The sequence below is a fragment of the Symsagittifera roscoffensis genome, chromosome 6, assembly GCF_963678635.1.
Source record: "Symsagittifera roscoffensis chromosome 6, txSymRosc1.1, whole genome shotgun sequence".
NCBI classification, from domain to species: domain Eukaryota; kingdom Metazoa; phylum Xenacoelomorpha; order Acoela; family Convolutidae; genus Symsagittifera; species Symsagittifera roscoffensis.
In genome coordinates this window covers 31500532-31520331 of record NC_087067.1, presented here as the reverse complement: position 1 = coordinate 31520331, position 19800 = coordinate 31500532, and the positions used below count along the sequence as shown (strand labels likewise).

Below are 19800 nucleotides of genomic sequence, written 5' to 3'. Positions count from 1 at the left end.
CGTGTCAACTTCCTTAAAAAATTTCTGCGCACGCCACTGCTATCAAGCCAGTCTAAGCATAATCGTTTTCTCTTAATTCGCCGCACTCTAGACAGCTATGTTCTATAATTCTACCTTTTTAGTGATAATCGAAATATATTATCTCACAGGACTACCCGGGTCAATGTTTTCAACTTAAGTTTAGAGTAATTTTAAAGTAATTTTTAACATTGGGCCCTACAGTCGTTCTTCACGAAGAGCTGAACAGCTCACATTTTAACACTTCCCCTCTAAGATAAGTCTTGATAAAAAGGCTGTTTCAACCGATTAAACCACAGTAAAAACATGTTCGACTGTGTTTGAAACAAACGTCTTATGTTTTGAACGATTTGTTCAAAAAAGTGCATGTTTCGTCCGACTCAACCGATTAAAACTGTGCTCGACGCAAGGATGCTATGGTTTGTCAGACTTGACTGAAAAGGACTACGTTTTGACCGACTCGATCAAATACAATTGTTCTCGGTTGTGTTAAACTGAATCGTGCAGTTTCGATCGACTCGACCCAAATGAGTTAATCAACCCAAACGAGTCGACTCCAACGAATAATGCTCAATGGCTTCTTGTTCCAGTATGCAACATAATATTTTGGACAAATTAAAAATTCGTTCCAAACAAGCTTTGATTGATTTAAACAGATTTGCAAAAAAATGTGTTAACACAACCAAAGCAAATGGTTCAATGCTTAGTTTATTTTTCTTTTTGATTGTATTTTGATCAAATTTTCTTCAACTGTATTCTGACCTACTAGTTTTTCGAAGATGTTTTGCACTATTATTTTACTACATTTTTTAAGTAAAATAAAGAAAAATCACTTTTGACTAAGACTATCAATTTGTCTAAGATTTCTAGTCTCTTCCATGAGCTCAACTTTATTTGGTCTGATATGACCATTTGTGTTATGTGTTCAACTGTATTTCGAATTTGTGGACTAACATGTTTCAATATTGTGTCCAATTATAACTCACATGCGTTTGACCTGAAAATGTTTTATAGGTTTTCATTTCGATTTGCTTTAGGTCAATAAAAAGGCCATTTCAATCAAAACCTAAGCCAACTCCTTGTTTTTCAATCATAACCTAAGCCAACATGGGAGTTTTCGAAACTAGCCGAAGAACAAACCGTCCAATCTAACCTTCTAGAACTCCTCATGCACTTATCTCACCAACCTACAACTGATATGCGACGGCAGACCAGATCCCGGGTTGATCTTACATAGATGATCATCATTGAATTATTATAACCAAGTTTTATGAATAGTTTTATCAGTGACACAGTATTTTTTACAACCATTGCCGCCGTTGATCTGTAAATGGCAATCAATAGCAAGAGGAAATTACAGAACCATTTATATTCAGCGATGGATTATCATGGTTCTGTGCGCCTAATCGATGTGGGGACGAATCAGATATGTTTCAAAGTTTTGTGAAAATTCGGTTTTCAGGCTTTTTTTGGATGTGAATAATCAAAAAAATAAACATCGATAAATCTTCAATAATCATAGTTAAAGTGGCAATTTTCTAGGCCTAAATCAATGATGCATTTCATTGATGTTTGAAAGTCTATGCTTCATCAAGCCCGGGATGGATCATCTGAAAAAACGCCAAATAATAATGAAAAAACGGAAATTATTAATTCCCCAAAAACACTGAAATTTAAGCAGTTGTGGGGCACCCGAAATTAATTATGAGCTCTGATTGGCTGAAAAAGATTACTTTTAGAGAAGTGAACAGGGTTCTTCCTAAATTGATTCAAGCAAAGACTGTTCAGTTGTTGCGATAGGATGGATAACGGACTATTCCGTCAATTAAACTGTAACAGTAGTAGGATTGTGGCGCTCCAGTATTGATGGTTCCCAGCAATCATATGATTGCTGGTTTTAACCGCATAAGCGCTGATATTTGCAAGGTGAGCTCTTGCAAGTAAGTCATAGCTTAATGGGTGCTGGTTACATGGGCTCGTTTCAATCTAAATATTGAACCCTCGGTCTTGACCTCTCGGTTGGTTGACTCAAAAAATCTAAAAAACATTCATCACGATGAATAAAATTGATTTGAATATTTTTCTTAAATAACCCCGTGTTTTATGCCCACAGAGAATGAAGAATGTATGGCTATCTTCTACTCGGCCCACACACATATATGAATTTAATTTTTGAAAAACTAATTTTACGTTACCATAATATACAGAAATTTTGCATGGTGAACAGATGGATTTCAATTAGTTCTAACTAACTTCAAGAATATAGTTGAAGAAAATTTGATCAAAATACAACCAAAAAGAAATAAAAACTAACCATTGCCGCCGTTGATCTGTAAATGGCAATCAATAGCAAGAGGAAATTACAGAACCATTTTTATTCAGCGATGGATTAGCATGGTTCTGTGCGCCTAATCGATGAAGGGACGAATCAGATATGTTTCAAAATTTTGTAAAAAATTGGTTTTCAGGCCTTTTTTGGATGTGAATCATCAAAAAACTAAACATCGATAAATCTTCAATAATCATAGTTAAAGTGGCAACTTTCTAGGCCTAAATCATTGATGCATTTCATTGATGTATGAAAGTCTATGCTTCATCAAGCCCGGGATGGATCATCTGAAAAAAACGCCAAATAATAATGAAAAAACGGAAATTAATAATTCCCCAAAAACACTGAAATTTAAGCAGTTGTGGGGCACCCGAAATTAATTATGAGCTCTGATTGGCTGAAAAAGATTACTTTTAGGGAAGTGAACGGGGTTCTTCCTAAATTGATTCAAGCAAAGACTGTTCAGTTGTTGCGATAGGATGGATAACGGACTATTCCGTCAATTAAACTGTAACAGTAGCAGGATTGTGGCGCTCCAGTATTGATGGTTCCCAGCAATCATATGATTGCTGGTTTTAATCGCATAAGCGCTGCTATTTGCAAGGTGAGCTCTTGCAAGTAAGTCATAGCCTAATGGGTGCTGGTTATATGGGCTCGTTTTAATCTAAATATTGAACCCTCGGTCTTGACCTCTCGGTTGGTTGACTCAAAAAATCTAAAAAACATTCATCACGATGAATAAAATTGATTTGAATATTTTTCTTAAATAACCCCGTGTTTTATGCCCACAGAGAATGAAGAATGTATGACTATCTTCTGCTCGGCCCACACACACATGCGAATTTAATTTTTGAAAAACTAAATTTACGTTACCATAATATACAGAAATTTTGCATGGTGAACAGATGGATTTCAATTAGTTCTAACTAACTTCAAGAATATAGTTGAAGAAAATTTGATCAAAATACAACCAAATAGAAATAAAAACTAACCATTGCCGCCGTTGATCTGTAAATGGCAATCAATAGCAAGAGGAAATTACAGAACTATTTTTATTCAGCGATGGATTAGCATGGTTCTGTGCGCCTAATCGATGTAGGGACGAATCAGATATGTTTCAAAGTTTTGTGAAAAATTCGTTTTCAGGCCTTTTTTGGATGTGAATCATCAAAAACTAAACATCGATAAATCTTCAATAATCATAGTTAAAGTGGCAATTTTCTAGGCCTAAATCATTGATGCATTTCATTGATGTATGAAAGTCTATGCTTCATCAAGCCCGGGATGGATCATCTGAAAAAAACGCCAAATAATAATGAAAAAACGGAAATTAATAATTCCCCAAAAACACTGAAATTTAAGCAGTTGTGGGGCACCCGAAATTAATTATGAGCTCTGATTGGCTGAAAAAGATTACTTTTAGAGAAGTGAACGGGGTTCTTCCTAAATTGATTCAAGCAAAGACTGTTCAGTTGTTGCGATAGGATGGATAACGGACTATTCCGTCAATTAAACTGTAACAGTAGTAGCATTGTGGCGCTCCAGTATTGATGGTTCCCAGCAATCATATGATTGCTGGTTTTAATCGCATAAGCGCTGATATTTGCAAGGTGAGCTCTTGCAAGTAAGTCATAGCTTAATGGGTGCTGGTTACATGGGCTCGTTTCGATCTAAATTTTGAACCCTTGGTCTTGACCTCTCGGTTGGTTGACTGAAAAAATCTAAAAAACATTCATCACGATGAATAAAATCGATTTGAATATTTTTCTTAAATAACCACGTGTTTTATGCCCACAGACAATGAAGAGTGTATGGCTTTCTTCTACTCGCCCCACAAAAACATGTGAATTTAATTTATGAAAAACTAATTTTACGTTACCATAATACACAGAAATATTGCATGGTGAACAGATGGATTTCAATTAGCAATTCTAAATAAAAAACACAAAAATCTTCAAATTTTTAATTTAACAAAATGGCAAAATTTTTTAAGATATTTTACTCGTGAAAGAAGCATATTGTCAAGCAAGCAGTTAGTAAGATTAAAGTTATTTTCGAATATGCAGTCAATATGTGATTCACAAATCATTCCAATTCAAGTTGCGCTACTAGCCTTCAGCACAAAAAGCAAATTCACAGAAAACTAGTAACCCAGCTTCAAACGGCATGATTTTTAATTTACAGATAGATTGCGTCATCGAAAAACAGTACAATCTTGCTTTCAGCTTAGTTGAATATTTATTATGTTAATTCTTTGAATTTAAGCCCTAAATGCCTCGGTGAACGAATTTTTGAGGTTTGGGGTTTTTACCTATTCTGCTTAAATTTGCTGATATATAAATGATATAAATGATTACTATACTGAATGAAAACTTTGTTTAATTCATGTTTTGACATTCAGTTCAATTTTTTTCGTTTTTTTTCCATTTGCTTTTTTCAAGACTGGCTAGTATGAACTGAATGCGAAAAAAATCATTCAAGTATGAGGAAAAGGGCAAAACAAAAAGTGCGTGTGCCTTTCAACATGCGCCAATTATTTTTGTTCCAACTAAATTGCTGGATATTTGAGTTAAAACATCTTGAAGTAACGATTCAGTCAACTTTATTTCTTAAATTAAGCATACTAACTGGCCGTCTACCAGTACCAGGGTCCAAGAAAGCCAAAATTTAACAAACTTGGCAATTAATTCGGTTTTTCCCGTTTTAAGGAGTTCGTTTCCGGTTGGTTTGTTGCAATTAGTTTAGGTGCTCGGAAAAAATTAGAGAAGTTTCGCTCAATTGAAATGTAACAGTTTGCTTTAAAAATGTTCTGACGCCAGTTCTGACGAAATTGTTCTGACGCCAGTTCTGACGCCAGTTCTGACGCCAGTTCTAAAAAATATTCTGACGAAACACTATCAGAATATAGTTTAATTTGGTTGAATCCCTCTAGTTTTGTTTTTTCATTTCGTGCCTCCGAGAGAATCAGAATTAAAGATGTTGATTTTTTCCCTAACTTTCTATTCAAATTCTTTTTGGATTTTTTAGTCCGGATAAACTGAACAGTGTAGTTCAACTACACTTGAATAATTTTTAAACAATCGTAAGTTATCTTCAATTTGGCCAACGTTTGAATCTGCTTAAACTGGTTTTGTTTTGATCAATCCAAATAAAAAATTGGGGTGTTCTCCCTTTTTGTTGCCTTTTTCCATTTCGTTTTTGCCATTTTAGTTATTTTTTCTTTGGAAAATTGTCGTTGTAAAATTGAGCTTTGAAAATAATTTTTGGCAATTTTGAGCACCTTTTCTACATTTGGTACTCTTTCAATTTGTTATTCTTGCGCTGAACCGGCAAAAAATGAAGAGTAAGTATTTTCATGAGTGCCTAAATAAAGGAATAGTAGCAACAAAAAAGTATTCACGGGTGCCAAAATTTAGCGGTTTTTGATTTTTTTCTGTTTCTTTCCAATTGATTCTCTGCTGGTGTTTTTGTTTGTGTTCAAAATTTCAAGAAGAACGCTAGTTTATTTTGATTGATTCAAGTAACGGTTGTGTTGGGGTTACTTCAGGTTGATTTGATAATTAGTGATTAATCTTTGTAAAGTTGAGAAATAAAAGTGACAGCAAGATTTTGCAAGATGTAAAACAAATTTCAGACTCTCGTACATCTTTGGACACAGAAAACTTTGACACACTTGGACACTTTGTTAAATTTGGCATTCTTCTTTTTAAGTTTTTGAAACTCTTGAACGATTTTTTTGTTTCGTTTTTTAGTAAATTTGTACTTGAGCGCTCTGGTGCATAAAATACAAAAAAATCAACTTTGGTTGCCTTTTGAGAAAATTCTGGTGAAGTTTTGGGAAAAAAGTGGGATTGAAAAAAACGTGACAAAAACGCTCAATTAATGTCAGCTTTCAAGTAATTTCGTATATTGACACTCAAGTAATTCAGATACATTTTTGTGATCAATTCATACTCACTGGGAACTGTGCTTCCATATGCAAACATTTCAGAATGGAAGAACTGAAGGACAAGTTTGATGAGAAGAAAAGGGCTGTTCGATGTGTGCTGTTCAGTTCGATATGCTTTGATGTTAATTCTATCGTTCAAAAGGTGAACTAAGTTGCAATAAATCGCAAAAGCTATCAGGTACCAGAGGATTAATAGGTGACCTGGAAGCCCTCCAAGTTGTGATTTTCTCCAAAAACTGCTATATTTTTGCAGCAGATGATAGATTATGTGTATACCAAGTCATTGATGTGATAAATAACACTGATGCATACCGAGCTAGAGATAAGATAAAAAATCAACAGCAGCAATGCGATCAAAATGATGCCTTTCCTTGCGCTGTAATAAGAAAAAGTATATAAAATTTGGGACGTAAAAGTTACCAATTTGCAGATTTCGGGGAAAGCAAATATGATATAGAAAAGTGACATCGAACTGATGTTTTTAAATGATGGGAAGTTAAGCGGACAAAACTGACTCAACAATTTCAAACCATCTGTGAATTAATAATTGAAAACGAAACTTCAAAGTAACAAGACACGAATATTCTTACAAAAAGCAAATGTTTTTATTTTGCCAGGAAAACAAATGAAGACAAAAATGCGCATTTGGCAAAAAAACGTGGTTTTTCAAAATATTGTTGAAATTTTAATCAAAGTTTTTTAGTTCATGCTTTTATACTCCACGCCGTGCTCGTAAAATGCGCAACTAATTGGTTTTTCCTATCGATTATTGTTTTGTGGTAGGAAGTTCCAAAGTGAAGCAAATCTAATTTAATCACGCCGGCGAAGATGACTTTTTCCACCAAAAGAACGGAGTTCACATTGATAAGCTATGAGTGAAAATGAAAAGAAAAACACCAAAGAAAGGGAGGTTCATTGGGTTTCGTTTACCGCGCAAACAAAGAACCAAAAAAACTCGATGTCAATTTATAGAAGCTCGGTTAGTTATAGTTTTATTTGCAATATGTATTTAAGATTACTTGAAAAATTCAAAATCAATGTTTTTGGAAGGGGTCAAAATGTGTGTTCAGTATCTAGTAACGATATCAAGCTGTGGTTGCAAGTTTGTCTAAGAGAAGTGCGCTGAGCATTGTTTGCCAAAGTGTTTTTTAGCAACATCTTCGACTGAGTTTTGCGGAGAGCCAGGGTCCAGGTTGTGGTTTTTGATCAGATGGTCGTGACCAATATTTGGAATTTCCATACAGCCGCGACCTGCGCGACCAAAGAAAAATTAATCGCTACCGGCGCAAACGGAAAAAAGTTAAGGGCAATTTGGGAAAACGACTGAAGAAAAACGTTTCGACTAAATTAAATGCAGATAAAACAATCGCCCAAGGAGTTTTTCGGCCATGGGACGCCTAATTTTTTGACCATACCCCGACTATTTTTTTGACAATGCCACGACTCATCGCGACCATATTTTGATCATCGCGACCATAATACGCTATTTCCTGACTCAGTCCGTGACCTATAACCCGGTCCAGATTTTGAATTTTTGGTCGCGGAATTAATGTCGGGCGACCGACTTAGTCGAAAAATAAGACGCGGACCTTGACCCGGGAGAGAAAGTTACTGTTGCAATTTAAGGCATCTTATTGCGCCCGGAATTTCCTTCCACGTGGTTTATCACTTTTAAACAATTTACCATAAAAAATTGAGATTGAATTTTTAAGCTTAAAAAAACTTTATTCAACTGTTAACTGACACAGTTCTTATGTTTTTAGGCCAATCGACAGATTCCTTGGAATCACGATCAACCCAGGCTGCGCATAATGCCTGGGTTGGTTTTTCTTATTTCAGACCATTTTTACAAAAGTTGATGGCCCACATGTATCGAACCGGAAACCTGTGGATCGCCAAGCGAGTATGCTTGAACTGAAATGCGGATGACATCGCTGCTCAAATCGTTTTCTGATAAACTCAATGTGCGAATCAATCAAGCTAGGCAAATTATCCCCTCTCATAGTTGTTCGAAATTAAATTGAGGTCAACTGCAATTCAGCATATTAATTCTACTCAAAACTTATCACTTACATTTTCTATTCGCAGTGCAAAGTTTTTAGCTGAATGAAAATTTTTTGTACAAAAACTATTCGCGGCCAGTTAAAGGTCACTCTAGACATTTGATAGATCCAAATGAAAAATTGGGGTGTTTTCCATTTTTGTTGCCTTGGTTATTTTTTCTTTGTAAAATTAACGTTGTGAAGTTGAGCTTTGAAAATTATTTTTGGCAATTTTGAGCACCTTTTCTAAATTTGATTCTCTTTCATTTTGTTATTCTTGCGCTGAACCGAAAAAAAAGGAGAATGAATATTTTCAAGAGTGCCTAAGTAAAGGAGTATTAGCAACAAAAAAAAGTTCTTGGGTGCCAAAATTTTGATTTTGTTTTTCGTTTCTTTCCAATTGATTCTCTGCTCGTGTTTTTATTTGCGTTCAAAGTGTCAAGAAGAACGCTAGTTTGTTTTGATTGATTCAAAGTGCGGTTATGTTGGGGTTACTTCAGGTTGGTTTGATAAGTAGTGTTTAATCTTTCTCAAACTTTTAAAGAAAATTTGAGAAATAAAAGCGAAAGCAAGATGTTTTAAGATGTAACACAAGTTTCAGGACTCTCGGACACTGTTTTCAAAAAATTTGACATACTTTGGCACTTTATTAAATTTGATTTTCTTCGACCCTTATCTTACGTTTTCGAAACTCTCGAACTTTTTTTTTCTTTAATTTTTCAGTACATTTGTACTGAAGCGTTCGAAAGTCGGAACAAAATGCAATCCAGTTTCTGATGGAGTTGAGATCATTGACGTGAAGTTGCCAGACTGCAGTTAAAATAAAAATGCTACAATTTCTCATCTCAGGCTAAAATTTGCAACTAAATTTTTTTAGTTTTTTGCAAACGTTTTTGTATTAAATTAAAGATCTTGATACATTTTTTAAACATGATATAATAACCAAAAATGTGCACATCGTTTCCATTTTTCTGTGACGCCAATGAAAAGAAAAAAAAATCACATGGAAATCTTTCCGGTTAATGATTCAAATATTCTAAATTACCCCCGCGTAGCAATCATTATAATCATATAAACCTGATTACAATATTTTTTGACAATGTTTTGAAATAAAAAACGACAACAACGAAGCTTAACGTTATCTTAAATTCTCTCTCTCAAACCTAATTTTTGTGAGTGAGTTTCAAAATCTTGTACCAAAATCGTATTTTCACTGAAAGGATAGCATATTCAAATTTTGGATTTTTAGAAAAGTTTAAAACTTTTTTCTGACATAGGAGAACACGTTACAAGTTGACAAGAAAATCAAAAACGAAATATTAAGATCAAAATTATTAACGCCAGAACCACGCAAAGCCCGGGTGTTTTGGCATCCAGATAACCTAAGAATATAGACATCTTGATAAGTCAAAGGCTGCATAGAAGCCAGGGTCGCCTTTGAGGTGAATAACTCTATTGAATCGATCACTTGATGAAACGAAAGAGTTAATTTTGGCCTCTGTGTAGCAAGCAATCATATAAAACTTGTATACAATGCACATTTTAATGACATGCGTAGCTACGGTTGTATGAATGACATCGAGAAGTCGGTTTTCGCCGCTAGCAATAATCACAAAAAGGCACTCTATTCAGAATTTAAGCAGCCCCAATTCATTCCTATTCAAAAAGTATTCACTTAACCCAGGAAAACTGCAAAAACCAGTGAAAAGTTTGCGTTATCAAATGACAACAAGCAGAATCAAGAAATAAAAGATTGCGTTCTCTGTTTTAGAACAGATTGTGCAGAAAAGATGCGTTTTTCGAAAAAATGCAGCCAAAAAAAATTTGTTTGCTCTAGAGCAACTAAACTGTAAAGCATAAAAGATTAAGTGGACCACGTTTGTTTCCGCCAGAAGCCCGGTCAAGACGTTACGACAACGACATAATTAATTTGGAAATGACTACTGCCGGCGCTCAGAGCAAGCACTCCACTCGATAGGCAGCTGTGTTCTTCCAAGATGAGATTTTTTATATGTTTTTAGCTAAATAACAAAAAATTGAGTCTGTTCCTTTCTTGAAAACGAATTTGTTATTTATTATTATAACTGCTAAGCGTTATTTGTTGGCCTTGATTGTGAAGTAATACGTTACGGAGAAATTGTCCTTTATCTTTAGTTCTAATAGTTGAGTTTGCCGACCTATCATGGTAGCAGGATGTAGTTGTGTCAACTAAGTAGTGAAGATAATTAAACGAAGAAAAAGAAGGCCTTCAAAGAAGTATGAACCCAGAAGACGAGTCAACAAATTACATTCGACAGATTGGAAGACGTTGACGAGTAATATGATCATGAGACGTCGGCAGGGGGATCAATAACAAATATCACAAGAAGTCAAAGCCTGAATCCTCAAGTAAGTCTATCCAAAAGCTGCTCGACCAGCCATGAAATAGTGCGGTACACTGAAAAAGCGGCATTGAATGAATCTGACGGCCAGAATCACAGAACACAAAATAAGATATTAAAAACACAGATGGAAAAGATGACAACATAACTCCAAAATTTGGCCCAACGAAATGAAATATCGGAAGAAGTGCAAGCAAAATATTCGTCACCAATCAGTACACAAAGAGTGAATAAAAGGAAGGACATGCAAGTCCCGATTTTAAAAAACGATTCCCTAGATGACTATTTTCAGTGGAAAAGGAATATAGAGTGGTTGAGAGGATGCGTGCAGATATATGCAACGGTTCAAGCAGCACATATCATATTGAAAGGCATTCAAAACCGAGAAATAAACAAAAAAGCAGTATCTATGCCAAAAGACATGGCATAAGACAGTTGAGAGATACATAATCTCAGACGCGTATTGGATGAATACGTGCCTAATCCGTTCATAAAGATGTCACATTGCTATCAAAAATAAAGAACATGTGAAAAACGAGAAAACATTTCGTGGGATCAACACAAAAAAAATAGGAAGAAGAACCTATAAGCAATGGAGCAAGTGAGAAAAGTGATTCCGAATGTCGTATACTGTGTTGCACTATTGACATGTTCCAATCTTGATGAAAGTACTCGATGAACAAAGAAAATGTCGCCAAAAGTAACCGCGAGATGATAAAATTGATCAAAACATCCTAGAACTATCGGTGAGAAGATTAACAGCCACCAGCGAACAGACAGCAGGGGATACCATGTACTTTCGAGGATCTAATAGAAGTAGAGGAGATTCAAGGGGAAGAATCAACAAAACACCCTTAAAAATTACAGTTGTGGAACAAAACGCCACTTTTGCCAAAAACCGTAGAAAAAAACTTAAACAGCGGAGAAGAAATTGGAAAGGTAGACAATGGCCTAACAGCAACCACTATAACAGCAGATACACGAGTGACTAACAATAAAATGCATACAGAAGTAGATGACAACAGATTAATTACAATTTGGAAGAAAATGAACGGAGCACAGAAGAAAAAAATTACCAACACTTCAGAAAAACAAGAGAAAGAACAGGAATAAGACATATCACCCTATTGGTTCTTGAATGAAAAAAAATCTCAGGAGAAAATAATACTAAAAATAAGTGTTACGACAGAACATCAAAATGTCTGAAATTTTTAGTTGACCTAGGTGCAGCAAAAACAAGAATATCTAAATATTGCCTTGATGAGATTGAAACGACACTTGATGCCATTCAATGGAGGGAATTGAAAAGATGAAACAAGGAAGACACCAAAGTTTCACATTCGGAAGAAGTGATCTTATCAGAGTGACATGCCTATTGCATTTACTCGTAACTGTATACCAAAATTTTTTGACACTCCAGATATATGTCCTAGATGATGACCTTTCGAGTCTATTTGGCGTTCGAACCTTAGAAATAGAAAAATTGGACTCAGTAATAGACATTGGACGAAACATCCAGTAAACAAAAATCACATCTTCTCAATCTCGAGAAGAGAAATAGGTCACAGACAAAAAGAAGTAAAATTGATCTCAGTAAACTCACATTTGGATCATAAGAAAACAGAAACCCTCTATTTCGCTGATAGTTTAATGAACCAAAGAACCAGTCTGAAGAGAATCACCGATTTACACATCAGATTTGGACATGCATCCTATGGAAAACTAAATATAAAAAACTAATTGATATAATAGAATTAACAAGACTAACAAACTAACGATTCAAAGAGGTAATGACTGTAGTCAAAGCGCATTAGTAGAACTGGCTGAGTGGAACGACCCTACACAAGAGAAAATTTTTATTATATTACATAGAGTGGATGCTTTTTCGAGGCTGTGTGCAGCCACATTTATCCCATCAAAAGAAAAAAATACGTAATGAAAGCTATATTAATGAATTGGTTTACGAATTTTGGCCCTCCAAATCAATTTTGCACGATTTGGGGGGAAAATATAACACTGATCTCATGCTACTAATGACTTCAAGTTTTGAATGCATAACAAACACCACCACATCAAAAATAATGAGGTGATAGAGAGACATTATGGGATACTCAAAAACATCATGACAAAATTTAAAAAGGACCACAGTTTGATTGAAATTAACGACGTGTTATTAGTATATGGTATTATGGCAAAGAATATGCTGCTTGATGTAAATGGTGTATCAACGTTGCAGAGGGTGTACGGAACAAATCCTGTGATCAACACATTGAATCATGAGCAAAGTCCAAAAGATTAAATAACGCATTTGTTAAGCATTTCTTAAAGCTGAACTCGAGGAAAAACACAAAACAAAGAGTCGAAGCTTAACCGTCAGTAAGTTTAAACTAGGTGATGTGGTAAAATGCAAGAGAAAAATTAATGAAAAAAATGGTTAGGCCCTGCAAAAATAGTGATAGGCGATGGTGCAAACGTCTTGATGAAGCATCAAAAAAGAATTCTACAAGAACATGCACGTTTTACCAGAGTCACATTTGCACAGGAATGGGCACCAACAGACCGGATAACCTCATCTAAGACCCATCACAAAAAGATTAACCTACAGAGACAGAAAAGTGGATCCTGTTTTTATTGTCACAGGCAGTTTTACTCAGAATTACAGAAATTATCTGGCACAACATTAAACTTCGAGAATCGGAAAGGGGAGGGCATAGGTCTGGAGAACATTGAAATATTTCATAACCGAGTGCATCTTGCGAAAAAAAAACGCATTACATCAGAGCGGAAATTTCCGGCGTGATAAGAATGACACAACTTATGACGTAATAAGCTCACACGTAACAACAACTGTCGAAACAGATCAAAACAGAACAAGAAATCAGTGTCAGAGTATTTAGAAATCAAATCAAATTGAACATATAACAGAAACAGAAAGTGATTGTGAGATATTGAAAAAAAATTTGTTGTTACTTTTAAAAGGTATACAAAAGATTATAACATCGATCTACAGAATTTTGAAAAAGGAAAGGTCAAAATTTCATCTGATTATACTAAGCTTGCAACTTTATCAGGTTGTCTATCATATGATTATTTAAAGAAGATACACGTTTGCGAACAGCACCAGAAACAGAGACAGATAGAAAGGTTACATAATTTAAGTTCCGACAGACAGGACCAGGGAGAAGGGAAAGAAATTGACGACAAAAGGGAAACGAGACAAAACAAAACCAGAAAGAACTATCAATTCACAGTAACCACCCCAAAATCTTATGCCCGAAAATGAAGCCTTTAATTTCATAATCACAATGAGAGCAAGGGAATATGAAATAGTCAGCAAGACCGATGACAACAGTGGTGTAGCCTATAAAACAGTGCTGCAAAGTGCAAAAACACAGGAACAGAATGAAGGGTCTCTGGAGCGAGCGACAGACAAGGGGCGACAAATAGGACAGAAAAAGGACTACAAAGAAAAGACGAAACAGCACAATACCAGACGAGGACCAGAAAGAACAGAGAAAGAGTTCAAAAAGACAATCCCAAATCAAAAAATTGGATAGCACAGATCAGTCTGAGAAAACAGAGGCAGAATTGGAATAGGTCCCGAAAGTCATGAGGAAAAAAACACCAAAAATGGCCAGAGATTAAACCAAGCTGCCCAACAACAATGACAACAACAACAACAACGTCAACAACAACAACAACAACAACAACAACAACAACAACAACAACAACAAACGATAGAATCAAGACCGAAAGATTGTGTAATGAGCCCGTACATAGGAGAGTTGGTACACAGACCAAACCGTAAATTGAGAACAGGCGATAAAGCTGTATAAAACGGAGGATACAACACCAACCAAGAGATCATAAGTGAAGAAGATCAAGTCAGACAGGAGAAATTATAAATCACCACCAACCAGAGACCCAAAAGCAAAATACATGAACTTTCTGAGATATATGGAATTAAATTTCTCCTGAATACCTAATCCAATTGCAGCCACTAAAGTAGCCACAAAAAAAAAATGGAAAAATTATGGGAATAGTTTGAAGCTGCAAGACAAGAGGAATGACCAGGATGGAAGTTATATGGAGTAGTCAAGGAGGTCCGGACAAACAGAGCGATCAATAACGGCCACAAGGTCCTCAAATGCAGATGGGTGGCTACGAGGAAAGTGGCGCAGAATGGTGCCAGGGACCCTAAGAGCAGACTCACAATCAGAGAAGACATGGAGAAAAAAGAAAAATAACCCCTTGGATATTTACGCGTCGACAATTTCCACATCGGGATTCTATTTTGTCACATCGATGATGGCTCACTAAAAACGAACCCCACGTTTTGTCGATGTCAGTATAACTTTTCTGCACCGGACAGCAGTCGCCGATCAGTCTATATTTCCCCACCAAGGGAGGCAGGGACATTCATGGGGACATTGTGGAAATTTAACTTGGCTGCATATGGACTGTCAAATGCAGCGGTTGACTGGTATACTAAGATTATTAGAAAGTTCGATCAATTAGGAATCAAGAAATGCAGCATACCTCACTGCTTTTTTTACGCAACTGACCAACAGGGCAACAACATTGGATTACTATCGCTACAAGTAGGTGATATGTTGTTAGCACGCACTGATGATTTCCACGCCAAAGTAAAGATATCTTTAAAATGGATCAGCAATGGACCCGTGAAGAAGACGATTTTTGATTTTCTGGGAATGAAGATCAACACTGAAACAGACCAAGAGAGCAGAGCACTACGGAAGGATAACTTTCACACCAACTGAAAGCAAATGGGGAGAAATCAAAGAAATCCATCGAGTCACAGACAATGACGAAACCGGCATCACACCAGAGCAACTGAATTTACTACGAAGTGTGACAAGATATCTGCAGTGGGCAACGACCCTATCGAGACCAGACCTTGCAAAAAGACTAATTGATTGTTAATCGTCACTAAATACCAGACCACATAATGGAATTGTACGTAAACTGACCGGATTGTGAAAAGTTACAAATCCAGGATGCAGCAATAGATTATGCTGAGAGCAATGATAGGGCCCTTAGAGATAGGATATACATCGATGCCAGCTGCATAGGAAGAGAAACGTTCAGGCAAGTTGGAATCATTCGTTAGAAGAAATGAGCATCAATAGCGGTATTCCATTGGTCAAGCAAGACGATAACAGAGCAGAAAATCATACATACGAAATCAGATACCACAAATCATCATCGGAGAGAGTATCATAATGAAGATCTTTCAGTCGTGATTCGATTGATTCTTGAAAACTTCCAAAAAAAATTCCGCTTGTGAAGAAAAACCGGCTTGAAACTTTTTGAAACTTTATTTGAGCGAATAAAGCGAGCGTTAAGACAAACAAATATATATTGATGCATAATTTAAGCACTATAAACTGAGCTTTAAGCAAATAAAATTTTAAGAGGACCAAAAATTTGCAAAAAAAATGAAGAAAAAATTATGTTTTATTGAAATTGTTTTTTTTCTTTTTTTAGTCATTTTTCTACAAAAAAATTGTCCAATGTGCTTATATTACTATGACTGTCACAAAAAAAAACGAAAACAAACTTAGCCGATTCCTGTGCAAGTAGCGCAGAATGCTCCGACCATAGTCTTTATAAAACTACAAAAAATGTTTTTTTTCCAAGTAGTGAACTTTTTTCTGCGTGGTGTGATAAAAGAATCTGATGTAAAACTATACTTTGAGCATTTATGACAGTCATAGTAAAATTGGCACTTGGGTCAATTTTTTTGGAGAAAAATGACTAGAAAAACAAAAAGTTTAAAAAAATTATATTTCAATTTTTTTTCTATTCTTACCGAAATATTTCCCAAAATGGAGCTTAGAAAATTCAAAAAACAATTTAACTTGCTGAGGCAACTTTAGTCCATAATAAGCGTTATTCATGACAATTAGTCAATTAGGATTGGCGACGGTCAATCATATTATTCGGTTTTTGAAATGCTTGAATTATAAACACAAGAAAATTACCTTCAACCGTGTTTTATTTTTCAACTATCTTAAACATAGTTTGGAGGCTTAAATTTTTTGAAAACGCCAATAACTACTGAAGAAAGACCCTGAAATAAAGATATTCTTAAAAAAAGTTTTCAAATTGGTTATATTTTATGACTTAATGAGAAATATTTCGGCTTGAAGTCCCAAATTTTACGGTTAGGCTTGAAGTCCCGTCGGTTTGATGTCCGGCTCTCAAATAAGTCATCCGTGTTTTACATTATTTGAAGCATAGCGGAAGCGTCATTGATTGCAATAGCAATTATTGATATTTCGAATTTCAAAGGATTGGAGTAAAACCTAAAAACGAAGGTAATTATTTTTGTCAATTCAGTACTCTTTTTTTCTTAGCAGTTAATTAACTGAAAAAAATTTAAATATTTTAATTCTTATCTTCTGTTTCTTTTGAGTTTTGTTTATAATGCAATCTCCACGGGCTTAAATTCAATTTTAAGGTAACCCGTTACTTACTGGCTGAAGCTGAACACTGCTCGCCGTGCAAATCCTCGAACAAAACTTGATAGCATTTGATGAAAACATGAGCAATTTATAATAAACGAAAAAAGTGTACCCAAACACAAAGTGAAGATCTAAGTGGCTATTTTTTGTGTCCGGCAACGCTTGATTGCGACAAAATATCTTGTCAAATTAAATTTCAAAACAGTTTTGATTAAATCGAAGCCTACAGCTCACGTTAAAAGAGAAACTGAAAATATAACTCTCCTTAATTTAACCAAATGAGCCGAAATACCTGGTGAGAAACCTTCTGCGAAATAGCGATATAACTTTTTATTTTTGAGCTCAATTAGGACGTCAATATTTTGAGATTATATTAGGAAATACTGTCAAACACTGCTATTTTAAAGTAAAGTTGATATTGGTTCAAACAAAACTAAATCAAACCCGAGTGTATTAACTCCATCGTTATCTTCAAAGTCGGAACCAAAAACTGAGCAAAAAACAAAGAAAAGCTTACCTGAAAACATGCCATATACTTTCTTTCTATTTGCAAAATTACAATTCTTACAATGAATGTTTCAAATTGTACAGAGATTGAACCCGCCCACTTGAATAATTGAACAAATGACCGGAATATGAAACAGAAAAAAAAAGAAAATAAAAACTTACCAGGAAAGCCTCAATCAATTTTTTATTGTGAGCAAAGCTGATTTGGCGTTTAACGCAGAACAAAAAAGATAAAACACTTGTTTTTCTTTTATAGAAAACAGGCGAAAACAAAACCGAACAGTTCCTTTGGAGTCATTAGATCGTTTCGTTTCCCACTTTACAACCATCTGACACAAAAGAATCACTCTTAAACAAAGTACTTAAATCACATTTTATGACTTTGATATTAAGAGCTCAACAAAACATCAGAAGCCACAAAAACTATCAAAAAAATATCAAAAAATTAAAAACAAAGTGAAACACAAAAGACATTGAGAAGACGATGATTTTGTAGGCCATCGTGTGAAATTTTCAAAATTGAAGATGAACGAGGTAAAGCATAGAACATCAGGTGATCAGAAACAATTCAAAAATTGGTTTTCAATAAAAACCGACTGTACTGACTACAACCTACTATCGCATAAACTAGCTTGTTAGCTTGCATGATGGTCATTTTCTTTGTGGAATCACTGTTTTTGCAAACAAAACGTAAGAACTGACGTCGGAGGATTTCGTAATGTGAAAATTTTCAATAACGAAAAGTTTCAAAAATTTCAGTTTTTAATACTTCAAATGGCGCAAAAATGGCGAGGTTAGTGACTATGAATCAACCGCAACTTTAACGATTTGTATATGGTTTTTCAAATTCCTTTTTTTAATTCAGTTATTTTTTAAAACAGTTGAACCGAGCATTATGCCTTAATTTATCTTATCAAATTTTCACTTACAATTTTTATGTAATTCTCTTTTGTCTGATAAACATTTGTAATTAACTAATTAGCTTCTGTTGAAAATCCGCTTGAGTCTTGGTTGTTCAAAAGTTTTAGATGTGATGCAGAATTTACAGCTTTTGCAAGATCATGACAACCAGCTGATTAGTTTTTTGGAGATTGAACAATATGCCTTCAAATAAATTATAACTCGTTTACTCAGTTTCATAGAACCCAAAATCATTCATTCATATTTTTATCAATCATTCTTTTCTAGATGTGCAAAAATTAATTTGGGCAAGAATCTTTAGTTGAAGCTTGTATGAAAGCTACTCTGAGGAGTTGAAAAAAAATTAAGATTGTTTTCACCCAAATTCAGGTATTTAAGAGAAAGATTGCAGGGTTAATTGAGTAACTTTGCAATATAACTTCAGCAGTTTTTGTCTGGCATTGTTTAATTTTTCTTTCAAGTCTGAAAAAACGGTTTTGTCACGCAGTTTGACATTTCTTACAAATCTGGTTGCCGAGTTTGTTACAAATAAAACTGCCAGTTACTTTCCAAGTTTCAAATTTCAGTAAGAGTAGAAGTTTTCAAGCGTTCGGATTTTTTTTCTGTTCATAAATACTTTCTCAGTCAGTACAGTTTGCTTTGAGAAATTTGAAAATAAATGAATTGTACTTTTTTAATGTAAGAAATTGGAGAATATTGTTCGGCTCATAAAAACAAAACAGAAAAAAGCCCAGTTCAGCCCAATTCAGTAATAAATCTGAAAAGATTTCTCTGGAAGCCAATTCATGGTTATAACTAAGTTTGCAATTAACCACTTTTTCTGCTCATCGATGCTTAAAAAGTTATTGTTCCGATTTTCGATACGAAAGTAGCGGAATATTTGTTTGTGGTCGGGGTGGGTTTGTTTTTTCTTCAGACAAATTTCGACTTTTTAACTAGCCATTTTTGACGGCATCTTAAAAATATCATTCGAAAGATATAGTTAACCTGAGCTCAAATTTGAAAAGATATTTCACCTGTGATTGTTTTTCGTAACGTTATGGGGGTCTAAAGATTGCCATTTTGGCCAATTTGGGACAATTAACGCGCGATATATTTCGCGCTATTAACGCGTAAGCGGAGATTTAATATGTCCTGCAAGTCGTTCCAAATTGGTTGAAAGAAA

At 35.0% G+C, this 19800-nt stretch overlaps 1 protein-coding gene across 4 annotated transcripts in view; it reads right to left on the bottom strand.

Moving 5' to 3' along the window:
• The window catches only part of LOC134847858 (Kv channel-interacting protein 2-like), a 43875-nt gene that overhangs the window by 21139 nt on the left and 2936 nt on the right, over positions 1-19800 (bottom strand). Inside the window, exon 1 of one of the 4 annotated variants that reach the window (XM_063865110.1) lies at positions 17877-18032. The exons of 1 other annotated variant lie outside the window; for it this stretch is intronic. Coding sequence is in view for 2 of the 3 variants with exons in the window: in XM_063865105.1 (XP_063721175.1) it covers positions 6306-6333 (28 nt within the window). In the remaining variant the exon portion in view is untranslated. Of the gene's footprint in view, positions 1-6305; positions 6975-17724; positions 17838-17876; positions 18033-19800 lie in introns of those variants that run through there. 2 more of the 4 variants (XM_063865106.1, XM_063865105.1) reach the window with 2 other exon arrangements.